The sequence below is a fragment of the Tamandua tetradactyla genome, chromosome 2 (genome assembly GCF_023851605.1).
Source record: "Tamandua tetradactyla isolate mTamTet1 chromosome 2, mTamTet1.pri, whole genome shotgun sequence".
Classification (NCBI taxonomy): Eukaryota; Metazoa; Chordata; class Mammalia; order Pilosa; family Myrmecophagidae; genus Tamandua; species Tamandua tetradactyla.
In genome coordinates, this window is record NC_135328.1 from 199874255 (window position 1) to 199895446 (window position 21192).

General features: G+C 47.0%; 1 protein-coding gene and 2 long non-coding RNA genes across 9 annotated transcripts in view; 1 reads left to right on the forward strand and 2 right to left on the reverse strand.

The window, feature by feature from the left end:
- Positions 1–1036: 1036 nt before the first annotated feature.
- Positions 1037–2699, reverse strand: LOC143664081 (uncharacterized). The gene is made up of 2 exons (XR_013166304.1): positions 2553–2699; positions 1037–1384 (listed from the first exon to the last, which is right to left on the reverse strand). It is a non-coding gene; the product is annotated as an uncharacterized LOC143664081 (long non-coding RNA).
- A 48-nt stretch (positions 2700–2747) lies between these two features.
- LOC143674683 (uncharacterized) lies at positions 2748–10350 on the reverse strand. Of its 3 annotated transcripts, XR_013171158.1 has the most exons (5): positions 9516–10350; positions 8012–8129; positions 4471–4555; positions 3286–3427; positions 2748–3014 (listed from the first exon to the last, which is right to left on the reverse strand). It is a non-coding gene; the product is annotated as an uncharacterized LOC143674683 (long non-coding RNA). The 3 variants fall into 3 exon arrangements; XR_013171159.1 differs by lacking the exon at positions 3286–3427 and having other exon boundaries at positions 2748–3004; positions 9516–10346; XR_013171157.1 differs by lacking the exon at positions 3286–3427 and having other exon boundaries at positions 9516–10346.
- Positions 9895–21192, forward strand: part of UBXN11 (UBX domain protein 11) — a 33679-nt gene continuing 22381 nt past the window's right edge. The window contains exons 1-4 of one of the 5 annotated variants that reach the window (XM_077150739.1): positions 9906–9990; positions 16486–16587; positions 17385–17413; positions 17949–18140. In XM_077150739.1, coding sequence (XP_077006854.1) covers positions 16517–16587; positions 17385–17413; positions 17949–18140 — 292 coding nt within the window. In that variant the 5' untranslated portion in view covers positions 9906–9990; positions 16486–16516. Of the gene's footprint in view, positions 9991–10019; positions 10161–16485; positions 16588–17384; positions 17414–17948; positions 18141–21192 lie in introns of those variants that run through there. The other 4 variants (XM_077150741.1, XM_077150740.1, XM_077150742.1 and 1 more) reach the window with 4 other exon arrangements.

Here is a 21192-nt window from a genome sequence, read left to right on the forward strand (position 1 = left end):
GAGGAGGGGACATCTCAGCTGAAACATGGAGGGTGGAAAGGGGGTAGTGGGCTAGAAGGTGGCCGATGAAAAATGTTCTAGGGATGCAGACAAGTCAAGGGGTGAAAACAAAACTTAGAAGTTCAGGGTGGTGGGGGACACAGCCGGCCAGTGGGGAGAGGGGAGTGGGACCCCCACCCAAGGGCCGTGCCCCCTAGGGCTCTGTTCCACTTCCCCCAACTCTACTCCCGGGGTCTAAAGGTTTGACTTCAGCCAAAGAAGCCAGGACAGAGGTCTGGATCTCTCTCCACTTCAGAAGGGCAGGACATAGAAGAGGAGAAGTTCCCTCCAACTCCCCCACCCCCCCAATCTAGCAGGCCCTTCTTGCCCCTTGGCCAAAGTCCTCAAGGATAAGGCAGAGATGGTTGAGGTCTTTGGGAACTGCCCTGGGGTTCTCTTCCTTCTCTGCAGCTCCCAAACCTCAAACCAAGGAGGAGTAGGAGTGGTCAGAGCAGCCATTTGTCCTTCCTGCCCCCCCAGTGGACAGGTCAGGGGTAGGAAGTAGGCAGCTCCCAGAGGTTGGGGCTGTGAGGACAGGAGGATGCTCATGAGGCTGGTTTCCTGGGGACTCTGAGAGACTGGGGTTGGGGGTTCTTCCTGGGCCTGGGACCTCCCTGGATCTGTCACCCTGAGGACACCTAGACTCTGGGTTGGTGGGCTCTCTGAGTCTCTGTAACTGGAGGTGTTCAGGGTCTAAGGGGGGAAGGCAGGTAGGGAGATCTCTGGGAGCATCAGCCCCAGACTGCCCAAAACAGGTGAAGCAAATACAGTTAAAAGGAATAGTGAGGATGGCAGGTGCTGGGCCTCATCTCTGCCAGGCGATCTAAGAAGAGGGCCCTCCAGCATTTGGACCCCGGGTAGGGAAGCTGGCGTGATAACTCCCTCGTGCCACCTCTCCTGCTGATGGGGCACAGCGAAACTCCCTGGCAGGGGGTGGGGGGTGGGGGGTTGTCGCAAACCTGGCTCTGAGCCAGGTGATAGGCAGTGACACAGGACCTGGCTCCAAGGACAACTTTATTGATCACCACTTGGGTGATGCTGGCCCTCCCCCATTAGTGCTGCCCCATTTTGGCCATGGCCCCCAAGGCACTGCCCTGTCACTTTCCACAACCTGGTGATCTCTGGCATCAGCCCCTCCCAAGGATGAGAGGGAGGGTCCCCTTGCCGGCGATGGCGGTGGCTGTTTCGGGGGCAGAGGGGCGTGTCAGCCTCAGCTGAGCTGGAGCAGGAGCAGGAGGGGACTGGTCAGGAAGAGGAGGACGCTGCCGCTGCCCAGGCCGCTGCCTGCTGAGACCCCGCCCGAAGCTTTCTTGGTGGTATGGTTTGAGGACACTGTAGCTTGTATCTGCGGGAGGAGAAGTGGGGGACACCCAGGAGACCTCTGAATATCCTGTTTGTTATTTAAAGACAGAACATCCCCCTCCAATAAAACAGTCCTCAGCTCTCCCTTCTACATGATCCTGCCTCTGCCACAGGTCCTCTCGGGCATCCTGGGCTGCTTCCTGCTTGACCCAGGCAGCGACAGAGGTGGTCCCTAACTCACCCCCCTGAAACCTGCCTTTTCACCGCTCCCAGGTCACCAGCTCTTGCAGTGTAGAGGGAGGCAGACCCAGCAGCTGTGCCCCTAGCCGCTCTGAGCGTCGGTTTCCTGGTCTTCTGAATGGGGCAGAGTCCACCATAGTTGGGAGGGTCCATGAGACCACGAGATGGGATTGGGTGAGACGGCACTTGGTAAAGTGGGGGTGGGAGTGGGGGTGGGAGTAGGGGGGAGGTAGGAGTCCCTCCTTGAAGAAAGGACCAAATGGAGATCAAGCTGTTCTTAATGCTTGATCGAGCTGCTCTTGATGGAGATGTAGCTGTTTTTGATGGTGATCAAGCTGCTCTTGATGCTTGATCAAGCTGTTCCTGATGGAGAACTTGATGGCTTCCACCTCCTATACTGATTAGTCCCCTCTGGGCACATGGGATGCCTGCCCTGCAAAGCTGCCCCCTGGAATAGCAGTTGGTTTTAAGACTCCACCTATTTCTGGAGTGGGAGATTTCTGTCTTCTTCATATTCCCCAAACACCCAGGCTTCTCTCCTCTGTTTTGTCCTCTACCACCTCCAGAACTTAAGTAGGCTTCACTTGGCCATTTTCTGCTCCCACTCTCATAGGACTATGAATTTCCTCAGGCTCCTTGTGGGTTGATGCCAGCCTCACTCGGGGCTGCTTCCCAAACCTTTTCATTCCCCATTATTCCACGACACCCCTTAGGCACTGCAGCAGGTAAATGCTCCCCAGATTCTGGTCCAGGCTTCTGCCAGGGGGCAGCCCTGCAGCACTCTGACCCCAACCAGAAGGGCCAGAAGGCTGGGTGTCCAGGTCTACTGGGAGGCTGGGTCCCCTGCTGGGGCCTGCCTGCCTCTGTTTCCATGGGAGAAGCCTGGGTCCCGGGAACCCTGCATTCCTGCCCTCCCATGCCAGGCAGCTCTGGCAAGTCCTGGGCCGCAGGCTCTGGAGGGCTGCTCTTACCTGAATCATAACCAGGAGGCTGATGGTGAGGAGGAGAAAGAGCAGGCCCCTCATCTTGGGAAGATCTTGGTGGCTCTCTTGGTGGAAGCTTTTGGAAATGAGCACAGGGCTGTCTGCACTTCTGTTTCAGCTTGGCTGCTTTTGAACCAGGAGGTGAGGGAGGCGGGAGGGGGTGGGGGGAGGGCCTACCGTGGGGGGTGCTGCTTCCTTTCTGCAAAACTGGGGCTTGATACCCCGCCCTGGGCTCTAAGGCCCTGGCAGATGATGGCTTCTGGTTAGAGACCTAGCTGAACCCCAGAGGATGAGGGATGGGCAAACCAAGGAGGCAGCAATGGGGAAGTGAACAGGGCTCTGGGCTTGGAGTCCTGCAAGCTGAGAATCGAGTCTTGGTTCAATCCACTTACCAATTCTGAGATCCTGGGCCAGAAACTGTACCTCTCTTGAGCCTCTAGCTAAAAAAAGCTACCGGAGGATTAAATGCAATAACTAATTTAAATATGCAATGTAGAAATTCCACTTTTAACAATTAAATGGATGGGGATAGGAACTGAAGGAGAAAAGATTGGGGGTAGATTTAGATTTCAAGATAAGCTTGGGACTAGGGCCCCAGGTTCAGAACAAAGGATGGGGGATCACTAAGGTTTAGGACGGGATGGCGGATGTCTGTGAAAGCAGCAGAGCCCTAGATTAGGAACCAGGAAACCTAGCTTCTAGCCCAAATCAATAGCATTACCATGAGCGAGCTCTTTGTTCTCTCTAGATGTCAGTTCCTCATTTAAAACAAGAAGACTGAAGCAGAGTATCTTCAAGGTTTCTTAACGTCTAGTGTTGCGTGATTTTGATGATGAAATAACAGATGGGCCATTTGTGTCAATCTGGGATGGACAGGAGGGGAGCTAGTGGAGGGACAGGCAGGTGGCGAGAGACTTCAGTGAAAGGAGATTCGGGGTTTGGGAGTGAAGTCTCATTTAAGGGCTGGGGAGATGATATGAATCATGCTGTTTGGCTTGTGCTCCATTCCTTACATATTCTCACTTTATTCTCCCCAGGGTTCTGTGCTCCCCAATTTTACTGACAAAGAAACTAAGGCTTAGAGGCTGGGTGACTTGCCCAAAGAGGTAGATGGTGGAGCCAATCCTTGAATTTGCATCCATATCTGTCTGAAGCCACAGCCCTGTATGTAACCTCTGGGGCTGCCTTAGAAGTCACCGATTTGAGTTTTGATTCCCTGCTCCCTCCACCTCCCTCTCTCCCCAAAGATCCAGAGGTGGCTCTGAAGCTCAGCTCCTGCCATACCTACTTTCTCTTCTCTATTTTGCACCTCATTTTCAGGGGAAACCACCCACCCACCCACTTCCCTTCTCAGTTTTGGGCCTTGTGTTGCAAGACTGGGAGAAAACCTGGGAGGGCCCTTGTGGGCCTCTAGTCCCTAGCTGAGACCAGTTCAAAAAAGAACAAGTACTGACACTCTAGAGAAAGCCCAAAGTGGGGCATAGGCATGAGTCTCGGAGCCCCTGAGGGGGTTAGGCAGGGAAGTGGGAGGGGCCCCTAACTACCCATCTTTGCTAACTTCTCTCCTCTTCAATCAGAGATCTTTCCTGACCTCTGACTCAAGTTCTAGGAGGCCTTTGGTGCACCTGTGGGGTGGGTGATTCTGGGGGTTCACAAGAGCTGGGGGGGGGGAGGGCAGCAGGATGCCGGAAGGGCACTGGCCCTGGAGAGAGGAGCTTCATGTTGAAGTTCAAGGCTATTCAGCTGGAAATTGGCTTTATCCTGTTGATTAGTCTTTTCCCCTGTTACAAAGAGACAGCTGGATAGGATAAAGCCAGGGGCCAGCTGTGGGACGGTTTCTCATGCTGGGGATGCACCCAGGATGCTTAAGTACTAGATTCATTTTTGTAAAAAATTTCTCACTCACCTACTCAGAAGTTTCATTTTCCACATCTTGAGACTCTGCTGTCGTGTGAGGTTGAGCTGGTGGTGGGGGCAGGACGGGGATAGCCCTAAGGGACAGGATTTGGGGCATGGAATGGAAGAATGTCTGGAGTCTGTCAGTACCTGAGACAGGAAGTGGGTCCTTGAAACCTCTTCCTCTCCTGCCCCTTCAGCAGTTTCTCCCTGTCTTGACAACATCTGGATGGACAGAGTCCTGGCCACAAAGCTTGAAGAGCCCCGAGAAGGCCCCATTTTACAGACGGAAAAACTGAGGGCCCAGAAAGGGCATGTTAACCCTTATCTCCCAGCTCCTATGTCGCACTGTACAAATCTCCAAACTTGATTTCTGAACCTTAACTAGCAAGATGGGAAGCCTCAGTCTGCACTCCCCAAATTCCTCAGTGAGACATTCAAGACCCCTACTTTTCTCCCCAGCCTCCTGTCTTGAGTTCTGCAACCAGCCCTCCCATATACACCACGTCTCAGCCCTGAGCCGCACTCAACCGGCAGCTCCCTAGCTGGCCCAGGTTCTTTGACACCTCATATATTCCTTCTGCAGGGAAAGCCCTTCTCTAATATATATATATATTTTTTTGCCTAGAAAACTCTTATTCATTCTTTGAGACTTAGTTCAGAAGTCCTTTCTTCTGGGAAATTTTCTACTTCTAGGAAAGTCCCTCAAAGAGAGGAAATTGTTCCTTAATGTCCCCAAAACCTCTTCTGTAGACCTCTGCTCCAAGATTGTATCTGTAAAGATTATGGGCTGGCTCCCTGAGGGCTGGAACCGGGTCTTGTTATCTCTCTAACCCATCACAGCACACCACCAAAATAGATGTCAGAGATTGCTGAATTAATGGGTGAATATAAAGTGACCACTCCCGCCTCCAGGCTTTATGCGTCTGCCTGCGTTCATTCAATAAATATTTATTATGGGGTAACAGCAGACTGAGTATTGGAGAGTTACTGACACAGAGAAGAACTAAGGGACTGAGAAAAGTGAACCCTGCATTTGGGGCTGCATTTTCTCTAAAATTGTTTGCTACTTCCAGAAGAAGCAGCTGAGAAACTGAGCAGAGCTTTCTACAAATATATAGGACTAGGGGGAGAAAAATCGTAGTTCAAGATTTGCTAAGGAAGGGGGTCCTGGAAAACTCCTTCCCAACAGGCTTTGGACTGGGACCAGGAAGGGCTACACCTTAGGAGGAAAAGTGAACGGGAAACATCCCAGCCCGCATGGAAATCAAAAACAACAACAAAAAAACAAGAGATAACAGAAACAATTCTACAAAAGATCCAAACAATGGAATTATTAATCAAACTTTAGAATAACTATGCTTAATATAGTCTAAATCATATAAAATAGGAATGAGAATTTTGGCCGAGATCTGGAAATTATAGAAAATAACCACCTGGAAATTCTAGAGCTGAAAAATACAAAAATGGAAAGTAAGAACTCACTGGAGAGGTTTAACAAATTGGATAAAACTGAAGGGAGAAATAGTGAAGTATTAGGAAAACGGGTCCTAAGAAAACATTTATTATGGCATAAATATATTTATTAAGTGTCTAGTGTGTGCCAGCACTGGTCTAGGCACAAGGGCTACAGCAGTGAACAAAAGGCTATAGTCCTGGGTGGGCCATGGTGGCTCAGGGGCAGAGTTCTCACCTGCCATGCCGGAGACCCAGTTTTGATTCCCGGTGCCTGCCCATTCAAAAAAAAAAAAAAAAAAAAAATGGCTATAGTTCTGTCCTTGTAAAGCTGACTTTCAAACCAGGGAAAGCAGGTGTTAAGCAAATAAAAAATAATGATAATTCTGGGTTTCAGTAAGTGATACAAGGACTCACTGCTATGAGGAAGGCAAAAGGGAAATGTGAGAAAAGAGATATTGTGGGGGGGGGGGTGCAGAAAGAGTATATATTTTAGGAAAGTGGTTGGGAAATGACACTTAGAGGAAATGTTTGTGTTGAGACCTGCATAATAAGAGATATCTAGGCATGCAAAATCAGAACCACTGCCGCTGTCCCAGTTTCACAATGTACTTTGATGATTGTTCTTAGGGCCCAGCACCATTCCCTGTAGGGCAGGAGCTGAATATGTATTTATTTTAATGATGGAATGGAATACTGCAGGGGTGGAAGGAGGGGAAGGGGTTGCAGCACATAGTACAGTGCAATCTACCCTGACTCTTTCACTCCCACCAAAAAAGGGTTGTGATCCTAATAGCATCACAGAGCACTCCAAGGTAAATATTTATCCATCCATCCTCTCCCTCATTTACTCATTCAGTCAATTAATCAATATCTATGTGTGTCAGGTAAGACGAATGAGTGAGGTTCCCCATCCACGAGAAGCTCATAGTTCAAGGAGAGGCCCATAATAAAATATTCGTAAGGCTGAATAAGAAATGCTATCTATAATGGCAGCAGGGCTACTAGAGTATAGAGAAAGGACTAATTAATTTTTCTTGGAGGGAGTGGGAGTGAACTGAAGATAGTTTCATGGAGCAGAGGCTATTTGAGCTTGTTCTTGAAGGATAGAGTAGAATTTTCCCAGATGGAAAAGGATGTTCCCACTAGAAGGAGAGACCTGGACTTAGGGAAATACATGACAGCTTCTGAAACTTTGAGAAGGGAGGAGAGCAGGAGTAGAAAAAGAAGGTCCTAAATGTCATGCTGTTAGAGATGATGAGGGCTTCATCTAAGGTGGTGGTGATGTGGGTAGAGAAGAAAGGGAAGGTGGGAGAGACAGCCAGGAACCCATGGGCTTGGAGACCTTTCTCTCCTTTGTTATTTCCCTTTCCCTCCTGAACTTCTAGGACCCAATGGGCTCTTTAACCCTGAGCGGGCCATAACTGATAAAGATCTTCCAGGGCAGGACCTAAAAGCAAAGTAGGATCTCTAGACTCTGTCCACCCTAAGAACAGAAAGAGACTGTTCTTCCAAATCCTGGGCTGGGTCCACATCCTCATTCTAAGATGGGGTGACAAGCCGAGAGAACCCCTTGTTCAGGACCTCCCCCTCCCAGTCCAGGGCCTTTCCACCATCTCATTACTGGATGGGATTAAGAAATCAGGTGGCCTCCAGCCTAGGAACCCAGAGGGAATCCCGATGAACTTGGAATTTAAACAGACTGACCTCCAAGGTCCTCCCAACTGTCAGGCCTGGCGTCCTCGGAGGGACTTCCAGAACTCTCCAAAATAGGGGATAAAGAAATATGGGTCAGAAAAAAAAATCATCAGGTGATCTTAGCTCGTTTTGCTTTTATAACACTATTTTTGGAAAGCACCCTTTTAAAAACAGTAATGTAATCACCTTCTATGAGATAGCTTCTATTAGTGTCTCTATTTTTTTGCAGATATGGAAACCGAGGCTCAGATAAGTGAAGTAGTTTGAGCAGGAGCAGCCAACCAGTAAATGACAGAGCCTAGCCTCATAGAGGTTAAATTACGCTGGCTTTTAAAACACCATCGATTATTGTTATTTTACAAAGTTTCCTTTGTGAAAATATATACTTTGATACTCACGCTCTGAACTTCTTCCAGAAATTTTGTTTAAAAAATAATAAACTAGGGCGGGCCACAGTGGCTCAGCAGGTAGAATTCTTGCCTGTCATGCCAGAGACCCGGGTTCGATTCCCGGTGCCTGCCCACGCAAAACAAAACAAAACAAACAAATAAAAATAATATTAATAAACTGAAATGCCAGGTTAGAGGGCTCCAATCTCCCTCCCAGGAACTAAATGCAGAATCTCAGGTCAGTTTTGGGCCCTGGGTGGGGAGGGCGGTGGGGGTAGATTCTGATGCCTGCATGAATGCTAACTCATGCTTCCTGGTCCTGCTGAGGCGAGAGGCTGGGGTCCAGACCACACCAAGGCCCATGAGGCCAGAGCTCTCTGCCTTCTGCACTGTGGGTCATTTCTTACCCTCATGGGCAGAAGGAACACGAACAAAGTGACATTGGCCTTGCTGTGGTCTGGCCCCCCTGCCCACAGCTCCAACATCAAAAAAACACTTGGTCCCCGCAACACCTTCACCTTCCTCATCTTCACATACCTCTTTCTGGGACGGGCCCAGCTGCAAGAGAGTTCTCCCACCTCTAACCTCCAATCGCGTTTTCCACCTGAATCTCCCCACTGGACTTGTGCCACCCCCATGACTGGCTTATCTTTGTTAGTCTATGTTACTGGAGTGGGACTTTTTAGAGAACACAGATTCTGGAGGCAGACAGACCTGGGTTTAAATCCACTTCTACTACGTCCTGCCTGCAGAACCTTGGGCAAGTCATTTCACTTTTCTGAGTTTCAGTTTTCTCACCTGTAAGCCTCAAAATGTTGGCACCTGGCATTTGGAAAACGCTTAGGAATTGGTAGCTCCTTTCAGCCTCCAAGTGACGTGTAATGAATACTTCAAGGAGCCTACCCACCTCTGAATGCAATAGGCTAGAAAGTCAAATAGAAAATAGACCACTAACAAGTGCAGTGTGAGACGTTCAGAGAAAAGGCTTTGGTGGTTCAGCCCAGATTTCCAGGAAGTGGTTGCTTGAAATTGGAAGTCATAGAATCATAGACCATTACAGCTGGAACGGTTTGAGGGATGATGGTGATTATTAACAGTAGGAAATGTTTTTAAGAACTTACTCTGGATAGTGGTGATAGGTACTTTGTACGGTTTATCTCATTTCATCCTCCTGGCAACCCTGTGAGGTGGGTGTCATCACCCCCACTTTACAGATGAAGAAACTAAGGTGAAGAAATTGCTCACAGACACACAGCCAGGTATCCTGATGCTCTTAAAACTAAACTGCCTCTAGCTGTTCTGATGACTCGGGTCTCGTCCATACCTCAATTTTACATGTGAGTCTCAGGGAGGGCAGCTGTCTTACCTGAAGTCACACAGAGTGTCTTAACAAAGGCAGGGGAAGTGTCTTACCCAAACTCTTACTAGGACTTGAGCCTCCCATAAAATATGGGCGCCGTCTGTTCTAGGAATTAGCAGTGAAACTCAAATTTAACAGACTTTTATTAAGTACCTGTGTCATTTCAATTCATCCTCAAAATTGTCCCCCGAAGTACTGTACTGCTGATCAGATGGGGAAAAGAGGCTCAGAGGGATGAGTGATTTCCCGCAAGATCAATTTTGCAAAATAGTAGCACAGTCAGGATTATACATTCAGATCAAGACGCTTCCAGCTTCTTCATTTAGGTTATCCCTGGTTCTCTTTCTCCGCCTCCCTTCTGGTATGAATGAAGGAAACTTATTGCCCCAGATGGTGAGGCGGTTCAAAGTGGTGCATTCTGGGATTTGATGTAGCCAAGCGTTTAGACCCTGGGGGCCAATAGAATTCGAGTATAGACGACTGTTCACGCCTCCGATGGCCGCTTGTTGCTCAGTGACGTACCGCCCCCCTAAAATTGGCCAATGAGAAGGGGTGGGATCCTGGTCGCCTGGGAAACCGCGTGACAACAAAATGGCGGTGCCGCGGGACGGCTCGGTGGCCCTGCGCGGTGAGTTCCCGACAATGGCCTCTCTTCTTTCGCAGTCTCTCACGCAGATTGGGGTTCTTACCCCGAGAGCCCCGCCAGCTCCGCGGGTCCGGCTCCCCTATCAGCCAACCGCGTCCTGGAAGAGGTTTCGGGACCTCGCTAACCAGGACTACGCGAGGAGGCCGGAGGAGGTGACGCGCCTCCCGAGGCGGAGTTTGGTGGTGATAAACTCCGTGCAGAGAGCGCGTTTAGCTGGGGCTGTAGGGAGGGACGTCGTGCAGCCGGGCCGGGCCCTGTGGGCTCCAAACCTGCGGGGGTGCTGAGGGGACGAGGGGATCCGCTGAGGGTGACGAATAGGTCGAGTAGGTGTGACGAAGGATGTTGTCATTGAAGCATAGTTCTGAATTCGGTCCCGAAGAAGTAGAGGCATAGGACACAGACCGGGGCTCTGAGGGGGAGACAACCTGCCTTTTAGGAACTCCTGGTCTGAGGCCTTATAAACCAGGAAGGTGCAAAGTGAAGAGGTGACAGATATGCTTCTGTCCTCAGGGCTACCCAGTGTGAGGGAGGAGCAGGGGACAGGCTGAGGGGGAGACAGTTTTTGCCCTCAAGGGTCTCCTATAATCCCTAGGAAGATTAATCTGGAGGCAGAGTGTGAGATTGGATTGAAGTGAAACTGGAATCAGGAAAATCAGCTGGGCCGTTGTGACAGTCCCAAAGGAGGGCAATGCGAGCACCCACTAGGATGGCTGACAGTGGGACCGGGTGTATTTGTGTATTTGTGAGACAGTGTAGAGCTTAACCTTCAGGATTCAGTACTGAATGGGATTGAGAAGCAAGAAGGGAGAGAAAAGTCTTGTGCTTGGGTAATGGGGTTCCATTAAGAAGGGGAAAGTGGGAGGAGCTGAAAGTTGTGGAGTTGGCTTTGGAGACCTTTTTTTTCTTTCATCTTTATTGAGATATTCACATACTATACACGGGTGAAGTGTACAGATTAGGTTTTTTTAGTATGATCACAGAGTTGTGCAACCATCACTATACTCAATTTTAGTAAGCCTTAAAAAAATTACATACCCATTAGCAATCATCACCCTCCCAGTTGCCCCAAATCCCTACCAAAGCTCCAGATAATCTTATTTCTGTCCCTATATGTTTGTTTAGTCTGGACATTTCATCTAAATGGAATCATATAAATTGTGGCCTTTTATGTCTGGCTTCTTCCACTTAGCATATTATTTACAAAGTTCATCATGTTGTAGCATGCAGCAGGACTCTATTCCTTTTTATAGCTGGATAATATTCCATTGTATGCATGTGCCCCATTTTGTTTATCCATTCATTGATTTATGCATATTTAGTTGTTGCCATGAACATTTATATAAACATTTTTGTGTGGAAATCAGTTTTCATTTGTCAACTATACATCTACGAATGGAATTTCTAAGTCATATTGCATTCTGTGTTTAACCTTTTTGGAACTACCAGAATTTTCTACAGTGGCTGTACCATTTTACATTCCCACCAACGGTATATGAAGGTTCCAGTTTCTCCATGTCCTCATGAACACTTTTTGATTTTTTGGCCATTTCTCTTTGAGGGGTCATTATGGGGTTAATAATTTGGAGATAAAGAGTGTTGATCAGATCTGGTGAGAGTTCAGGCAGGTTATTTATTTATTTATTTTTATTTTTATTGAGAAATCTTCACACACGTACATTCCATACATGGTGTACAATCATGGCTCACAATATCATTACATAGTTGTGTATTCATCACCATGAGCATTTTTAGGACATTTGCATCACTCCAGAAAAATAAATAAAAAGAAAGAAGGAAAAATTCATAATGCCATACGCCTTACTCCTCCCTCTCATTGACCGCTAGTATTTCTATCTACCGATTTTATCCAGGCAGGGCAGTTTTAGACATTCAAGCCATAGTGCCTGATGCCTGTGACTTTTTAAAGACCTACAGAAGTGTTTGAAACCTGAAAAATAGAGGTTCTCCAAAGCACAAAAGAAAAAAAAATCAAAATTAAATATTTAATTAAAATCATACAAAATGCCACTTTTTCCTACTTCTTAATGGCTACCCAACCCAATTGCTACCCAATATGCTGTTCTAATTTGCTAGCTGTCGGAATGCAATATTCCAGAAATGGAATGGCTTTTAAAAAGGGGAATTTAATGAGTTGCTTGTTTACAGTTCTAAGGTTGAGAAGATGTCTCAATTAAAGCTAGTCTATAAAAAAATCATTGTTCTAGTTTGCTAGCTGCTGGAATGCAGTATACCTAGAAACTCAATGGCTTTTTAAAAGGGGAATTTAATAAATTGCAAGTTAGCAGTTTTTAGGCCATGGAAATATCCCAATTAAAGCAAGTCTATAGACATGTCCAATCTAAGGCATCCAGGGGAAGATACCTTAATTCAAGAAGGCCAATGAAGTTCAGGGTTTCCCTCAAAGTGGAAAGGACTGTGGTGAATACCCTCAGGGTTTCTCTCTCATCTGGAAAGACACGTGGAGAACACCGTGTCATCTGCTAGCTTTCTCTCTGGCTTCCTGTTTCACGAAGCTCCCCAGGAGGCATTTTCCTTCTTCATTTCTGAAGGTCACTGACTGGTGAACTCTCTGTTTCTGGTGGTATGTGATTCTGCTCTCTCAGAATCTCTCTCATTCTCCAAAATGTTTCCTCTTTTATAGGATTCCAGTAAACTAATCAAGACCCACCCAAATGGGTGGCGACATGTCTCTACCTAATCCAGTTTAGCAACCACTCTTGATTGAGTCATATCTCCAGGGAGATGATCTAATTAAAGTTTCAAGCATACATTACTGAATAGGGATTAGAAGAAACAGCTGCCTTTACGAAATAGGATTAGGATTAAAACATGGCTTTTCTAGGGTACATTCATCATTTCAAACCGGCACATTCTACCCTCTGGACCCTAAAAAAGACATGTTTTCCCACATATACAAAATGCATTAATTCCATCACAATATCAGAAAATTTTAAATTATTTCAGTAGCAATACAAATGAAATACAAATTTAGAAATAGTACAAACTCCTGTCAAAGTTAGTTACAGGCATAGTCTGTTCTAAGGAAAGAAATTATCCTCTGGCTCTGGACCTGTAAAAATTCAAGACAAGTTATTTGCTGCCAACATGCAAAGGAGGAACAGTTACAGGATACATATACCCATTTCCATAGGAAGGAAGGAACAAAGGGGTCACAGGACCCAAGCAGTTTCAAAAACCTACAGGGCAAAGTCTATTAGATTTCAAAGTCTGAGAGTAATTTATCTTCGGGGCTTTAGAAAATGGCAGTACCACTCTTTTCAAGGGCCTATGCAATGGCCCTCCTCTCTGAAAATGCAATCTTGGGGAACATTGGGGAGACCACCTTTTCCTCAGCTCCACCTTCTCCAAGCACTGGTGCTGCACCCAGGCTCTCTGCCATCTCTGGTGCACAGGCGCACTCCTCCATGTGATGGTAGCCAGGCTCTCCCCAAACCCCAAGGAATGGGCTTCACCCTCTCCAAGGCCTGAGGTGGCATGAGTCTTCCACTGCATCGAGGTGGAAGGCCCATCCTCTGCCTTTGGGGCAAACTCGCCCTCCCCAAGGGCTTGCGTGGGTGCACTCTCCTAGCCTGACACTTCTTGATTTCAGACCCCGGCCTCCATGGTTTTTACCTCTGAAGTTATTTTTTCTCCAATGTGTCCCTTCTCTGTCCATTTCAGTCCTGACTGGCTGTGGTTCTCTTTAAACAGATCCCACAACACTTTCGTTGACTTTCTAAGCAGTAGCCTCAGATCATGCCCATCAGACATAAGGAGTTTCCACAAGTCCTTCCTGGATAACTCCAGGTCCAATCCTGGCTTTCTCTGAAATGACTGACTAGTTCCACATTTGCCCAAATCTTCACATGGGGCACTATTCTCCCTTCTGGGAAGCCCAGAATTTTCCGGAATATCAATTTCTGGTTTTTTTGTACCCAAGAATACAGTTCTCAGTTTCTCTCTCTCCTGTTGCATTTCACTATAAGCTGCGAGGAGAAACCAGGCTGCACTTTCCACATTTAATTTGGAAATCTCTTCTGCTAAATATCCAAGTTTATGGCTTTTAAAATTTGTCTTCTAATCAAAGCCACTAGTCAATTTTGCCAGATTATTTGCCATTTTAAAACAAGGATCACCTTCCTTCCAGTCTGCAATAACACACACCTCATTTCTGTCTAAAGCCTGGTCAGAGGTATCTTTAGAGTCCACATTTCTACCAACAGTCTCTTCAAAGCATTCTAGGTCTTCTCTATCAAGGTCCTCACAACTCTTCCAAAATCTTCCCCTTATCCATTTAAAAAGTTGTTCCAGCATGTTTGGTATTTGCAAACTGCAGCTGCACCCCACTCCTGGTACCAAAAATCTGTTCTAGTTTGCTAGCTGCTGGAATGCAATATACCAGAAACTCAATGGCTTTTAAAAAGGGGAATTTAATAAGTTGCAAATTAACAGGTTTTAGGCTGTGGGAATATCCCAATTAAAGCAAGTCTATAGACATGTCCTATCTAAGACATCCAGGGAAAGATACCTTGATTCAAGAAGGCCAGTGAAGTGAAGTTCAGGGTTTCTCTCTCAAGTGGAAAGTCACATGTTGAACACAGTCAGGGTTTCTCTCTCAGTTAGAAGGGCACATGGCAAGCATGGCATCTGCTAGCTTCCTTTCCAGCTCCCTGGGAGGCATTTTCCTTCTTCATCTCCAGAAGTCGCCTGCCAGTGAACTCTCTGCTTCGTGGTTCTGTAGTGTTTTGTCTTCCTTCTCTGCTCTTTTCAATTCTCTCTTTTATGGGATTCCAGAAAAGTAACCAAGACCCACCTGGAATGGGTGGAGACACATCTCCACCTAATCCAGTGTAACAACACTCTTGATTGAGTCCTATCTCCAGGGAGGTGATCTAATTAAAGTTTCAAACATATGGTACTAAATAGGAATTAGAAGAAACGGCTGCCTTTATAAAATGGGATTAGGATTAAAACATGGATTTTCTGGGGTACATACATCCTTTCAAACTGGCATAGGGATGGTGGGAAAGTTTGGGTCATAGTATCCTTAAAAGTGGCTAAAATGAGAAATGTTATGTTATATGTATGTTACAATAAAAATTAAAAAATAAAGAAAACTAAAAGAAAAGGAGACCAAAGAGGAGTTACCCTTTCTAAGGGGGTGTGGGAGAGAATAGCAGAGCTTTCTGGGGAGGGGTTCCATGTGGGGGTCCCGGTGCATGAGGCATTGCTAGCGGGTCAGGTGGCTCGAGTCTAGACAGGGGATGAGGTCTGGATGGAGATCTAAGTGGAGACCAGACATCATGAAGGACCTTGATATCCTCTTACAGAATTTGAATGTTTTTCTGTGGGTAAGAAGGAAGCACTGGAATGCTTTACACAGGGATGTCAGCTTTGTGTTTTAAGAAGACCTGTCTGGCAGCCTGTGGAGAACAGGAAGGGAACCATGAGGGGCTGTGACACACGGCCGCACAAACCCTGGGAAGTCGGGGCAGGTGCTGGGGTCTGAGCCCCACCCTCAAGAATGACGCCAGGGGAGGCTGCTTCCAGGCAGGACAGGTTCCCTTGCTGGGCAGCGTCAAGGGCAGAGGGGCGGCCAGGGCCCCACATTTCCAAAGCCAGACTTCCTTGTTTTTATCCGAAAAAGACTTGGCTCCGGCTCTAGTGGAGGCTCTTTGGTTTGGGAATTCCTAGATATCAGCCCCATACTATCTCTAATCATTGAATAGAGTAGTGGCCTTTAATCATGTCCAGAAGGAAAAGAGAAGGAAGGAAGACTAGCGTTTATGAGTGTCCTCTTTGTGCCAGTAACAACAAAAACAACAGCTACAACCCAAATTTTAAGTGTTTCCTATGAGTGTGGCCTGCACTAGATGTGTATTATCTCTGCAAATCCCCTCAGTAACCCTACTTGGTCAGAACTGTGACTGTCTCCACTTTACACTGAAATAAACTGAGGTGTGGATTCCACTGGTGAATGGCAGAGCCTGTCCTGAGCCTGGCTCTTTCCCTTGGTACCAGGTAGACAACGTCTTGGTGGCCTCCTGCCTTTATTCACTCCTCTCTGGCTCTGTGAGGTGGTAGATGTGGCCTCTGGGTTCAGGGAGGAGCGGAGGAGAAACCTGGGCTCTTTGTTGACAAAAGCCCCAGGCCTCCTGGGTAGCCTTGTGCCCAGGCTCTGAGTTTGGGGAAGCCCCAGGCTGCTAGCCCATCTCTGCACCCCACCCCTACCCTTTCCCAAGGACCACCATGCCAAAGGCTTCCAGAACCAGAGCAGAAAGCAGGATATCCAGAGTGACTGGCGGGCCTCAGACACGGGGATCCAACATGGGGCTGAGGCCCATCCTCCTGCAGACTCTGCTCCCTCCTGGGAAGGGCCTTCAGGGCACAGGAAGCTTCAGGCCATCCCCTGGGTCCCCTCTGTCCTCAAGAGCTGACTTCCTTTTTTCTTCTCAGGGAGTTCCTGTTAGAATCTAGAGTGAGAACTATGAGCTCACCTCTGACCTCCCTAAGCAAGACCCGGAAAGCGCCCTTGGCATCAGAAACTGTGATTCCAGGGTGAGGAGGTGGGCCTTGGTGGGTGGGTGGGTTTCATGCCCATCCCCTGTTTTGACCCTCCCATGGCCAGAGGGGATTGACTCCTTGTATCTTGGGGAAGACAGAGAAGAGTTACTTTCCCAGGCTGCCTTATCTTTCTCTTTATACCTCCTTATGGAAAGGTCTACCGTGTGTTTAACCATAAACTGGACCATGCCTTCTAGTAAGTTGTAGCCCTGTGGGAGTGGCTGGTCATCCATCTATTCATTGTTCATTCATTCCACAACATTGACAGCAACCTATTCTGGCCCAGCCCTGTGCTGGGCTCTCAGTAAAGGATATCCCTTATATCTGCCTAGTGCTTTCATATTTTCAGAATATTTTTTTATTTCTCTTTTCCTTCTTGTTCTTTCAAACACTGCTTTGAGCCATTCTCAGGCAAAAGAGATCCAGAGAGGTTTAAGTGACAGGCCTGGGGTCCCACAGCATTTCAGAGCAGAGTGAGGGATGGGCTCCTGGGCTTGAAGAATCTAGTCTTCCTATCTGACATTCTGCTCTTCAACTCTGCCCCCTACTTCTTTACTGGGAGTTGTTGAATACCCTGAAGCCTGACCCTTGGTACTCAGTACTGGGGATGGGATTAGGGAGCAAATGTGTACAGGAGGCAGAGACCCAGCCTCCATCTCCTTTAGCTTTGGCTGGGGGCCTGGTGCCCAGAGCCTTTTTCCTGGTTGATGGCCCAGGCCCTGTTCTACAGACCAGCATCCCAGGTGGCCCTAACTTGCATCTTTTCCCTCCCCTTCCTATCTGGGTTTTAGGAGACATGGGATAAGAATCTACGGAGATGGTAAGTGTGGGCTCTGCCTTTATGTCCTCTCCTCCCATCTACATGGGCCTCCTGGAGGCCAGGGCAGCCTCTGGACTGCAAGGCTATCTGCAGCTAACTGTCACCTCTCCCTGACAACAGGGCTTCCTTCCTGGCAGCTGTCAGATCAGGAGGCCCGACATTCTCAACAGAGATATGCCACTAACCTTTTAGCCCCTTGGTTCACTATGGAATTGCTCAGTGGGTACCCAGAAACCTTGTGGGGCTGAGCGATTACCCAGGCCAGAGCTCTGGACCCAGCCCTCCTCCTACCCAAAATGGTCCCCATTCATGATGGCCTTTGTTCCCTGAAGCTCTGCCCTCCCATCACTGCCCTGACCCTGCAGGCTCAGGCCTTTGGACCCCAACCCAATGCCTACCACCTGGGGTGCTAGCATTGGCCCCTCAGTTGCCCCAGGAACTGGGCTGGTAAAAATTCCAAGAAGAGGTCCATTCTGGTTGGATCTCTGCTCCCCGACCTCCCAAGTTTTCTATCCTCTCACCCTTATGGAGCCAGGACACAGGTTGCTTCACCGTGACTGGGGCCCAGGGCCTGCATTTTCTCTGGGCTTTGGCCCCAGAGCAGTGATCTGGGCATCCCTGTCTGCAGAAGATGAGGTGGATATGCTGAATGACGGACATGGCTCAGAAGAAAGGATCGCTGTTCCTTCCTGCTATGGAAGCATAGATGCCCCTATGGGTAGGCAAGGTGAGAGCAGAGGCCTGAAGGTATCTAGGTCTCTGGTGGCAGGAGGGGTCCCTAGAGGAGGAGATGAGGCCCAGAGAGGGGTGGCACCCACTCTACACTTGCCTGCTGGGTCTGGGTCTGCTGCTCCTGGCTGACAATGGCCATGTGCCTTTACCCCCAGAACTGTCCAGAGTCTGATTTAGCATAAAGTCAAGTGAGCCTCACCCTTAGCTTAGGAGGTCTGGCCAAACTGCAGGCCAGGCTATGGCTGGAGCCTCTGGAATGGACCTGGCAGGAATTGGCATCAAGTGTGATGTTAGTGAATCCGGGATTCAGGGTCAGAGAGGGATGAAGAGCCTGAGGGCGGAGCCTAGCCTCTGGCCATTGCTTCCAGCTTCTGCAGGGCTCTGGGCAAGGTCCACAGTCCCCTGGTTAGCCCATCTAGCCTGGCCTACACCATCCTCGGAGGGCTATCTTTTTAAAATTTTTATTTTTTTATTTATTTTTTTTTTTTTTAAGGAAAGACAGAGAGAAGGAAGGAAGGATAGAAGGAAGGAAGAGAGGAAGAAAGGGAAACATCTTTTAAACATTTTCTTGTTTTATTGTATTTTGTTTCTCCGTTTTTCGTTACATGGGCTGGGGCCGGGAATCGAACCGAGGTCCTCCGGCATAGCAGGCAAGCACTTTGCCCGCTGAGCCACCGCGGCCCGCCCTAAAATTTTTATTTTTATCAGAGAAGTTTTGGGTTCACAGAACAACTATGCATAAATTACAGGATTCCCATATTATTCCCCACCACCAACACTTGCACTGGTGAGTGAACTTTGTTATAATTGATGATGGCACTTTTTTTTTTGTAATTCTACTATTTTTTTAACAGTAATTGCATTTGTTTTAATTGATGAAAGATTATTAAAATAATACTATTAACTATTGTCCATAGTTGACATAGGGTCCCCCCCATATTCTCAGCCTATTTTTTTTTTCATGTATGTCTTTATTTTATTCCTCAAATACCCATACACTGGCTAAAGGGGGTATCAGTCACAAGGTTTTTATAATCACACGGTCACAAGATGAAGGCTACATAGTTAAACAATCATTATCAAAGATCAAGGCTCCTGGATTGCAGTTCAGCAATTTCAGGTATTTCCTTCTGGGCATTCTAGTACACTAGAAATTAAAAAGAAATGTCTATATAATGAGTCAGTAGTCATAATCATTTGTTCAATCTTAACTTCTCAGTTACAATTCCTCCCTCTCATTTGATCATTCTCTCAGTCTTCAGGGATATCTGGGCAATGACCATTCTAACTTTTTCATCCTAAAAAGGGGTGTTAACATTATGGGGTAGAGGAATGAAACTGGTCGATGTTCTTGGAGAGACTGGTACCTCTGGGTTTCAGGGCTTTATTTGGCATACGAGCAATCTGGAGGCTTTAAGTTTCTGAAAAAATAAATTTAGTAAGTAAAACTTTTATAAAGTCTTAGATAGAGCCCATGTTTTTCTTAAGGGTTTTCAGGAATACTGTTGACTGGGGCTTGGTGTATTGTGGCAATTTGCAATATCTGGCTGAAGCCTGCATAAAAGTAACCTTCAGAATAACCTCTCGACTCTATCTGAAGAATCATAGCCACTGTAACTGTATATTGTTTCATTTTTCCTCCCCCTTTTGGTCAAGAAAGCACTGCTGACCCTGTGATGCCAGGCCAGGCCCATCTGTGGGAGTCAGGTCCCACAGAGTGGGGGTTGGTAGTGAGTTTATTTGCAGAGTTTGGCTTAGAGACAGAGGCTACATCTGAGCAACAAAAGAAGTTTTCTGGGGGTGACTCTTAGGCATAATTATAAATAGGCTTAGTGTGTAGTTTAGGTTCAAGTATCAACTTGGCCGGGTGAAGGTGCCTAGTTCTGTTGCTGTGGACATGAGCCAGTGGTACGTGAACCTCATCTGTTGCTCATCACATCTGCAGTGGACTAGGGAAGGCCGCACTGAATGATGTTTGACTTAACTGGCTGGTGCTTAAATGAGAGAGCTCAACGTAGCACAGCCCAGGCTGCTCAGCATATTTCATCTCAGCACTCACAGCTCAGCCCAGGCCTTTGGAGATGCAGAAAGAAATTACCCCGGGGAAAGTTGTTGGAACGCAGAGGCCTGGAGAGAAGGCCAGCAGAGATCACTCTGTGCCTTCCCACGTAAGAAAGAATCTCAGTTGAAAGTTAGCTGCCTTTCCTCTGAAGAACTAACGAAATAAATCCCCTTTTATTAAAAGCCAATCCATCTCAGGTGTGTTGCATTCTGGCAGCTAGCAGACTAGAACACTTAGCTTTGCCATTACAGAAATAAATTTCTAAGGGCAAGCCTCAAGTTTAAGGGCTTGGCTTTTTAAATTGCCAAGCCTTTAAACTTGAGGCTAGCCCTTATAAAATTTTAGGACAGTTAAAACTCCCTGATGCTTGAGAGAGAATATCAGGAATTCCCCTGGTAGAGAAATTAAATAGTTCCACATTTTTTCTTCAGTCCCTCAAAGGGACTTTGCCAATGCTTTTTAATTTTCTGCCCCAAATACTCCGGAATATATTGGGGTATTACAGTGACCTATACAAAATAACAAGCCCTCATTCCCTATTCTAGGTTCCATGTAATTAGGTTGTTTAAATAAACTGACCAGACAGGTTAAATCAAATAGTTTGCTACAGAAAATTTAAGTTTTGGACTAATCAAATACTCTTCCTTTGTTTTCACACAGAAGTTTAAGTTTTAAAATACAGAAAATAGCATCCTTTACTCTGTATTCTGATTTACTGTAGACCAAACCAGATCAGCTTCATTCACATCTCTAATTGAAGTCTGATCTCTTTTTCATCTTCCTTAACGGTTGCTGTATCTAGTAATGCTGACTTTTAAAGCTACAGAACTCTAATTCTGAGTCTCAGGTGTCACACAGATACACAAAGTTCCATGAAACTACCAGGTTATATATAAAGAGCACAGCATCTCAGAATTTAGGACAGTTAAAACTCAGGAGTAAATGTGACTGCTGTAAGAGCTTGTAATTTAAGAAACTTAAAATG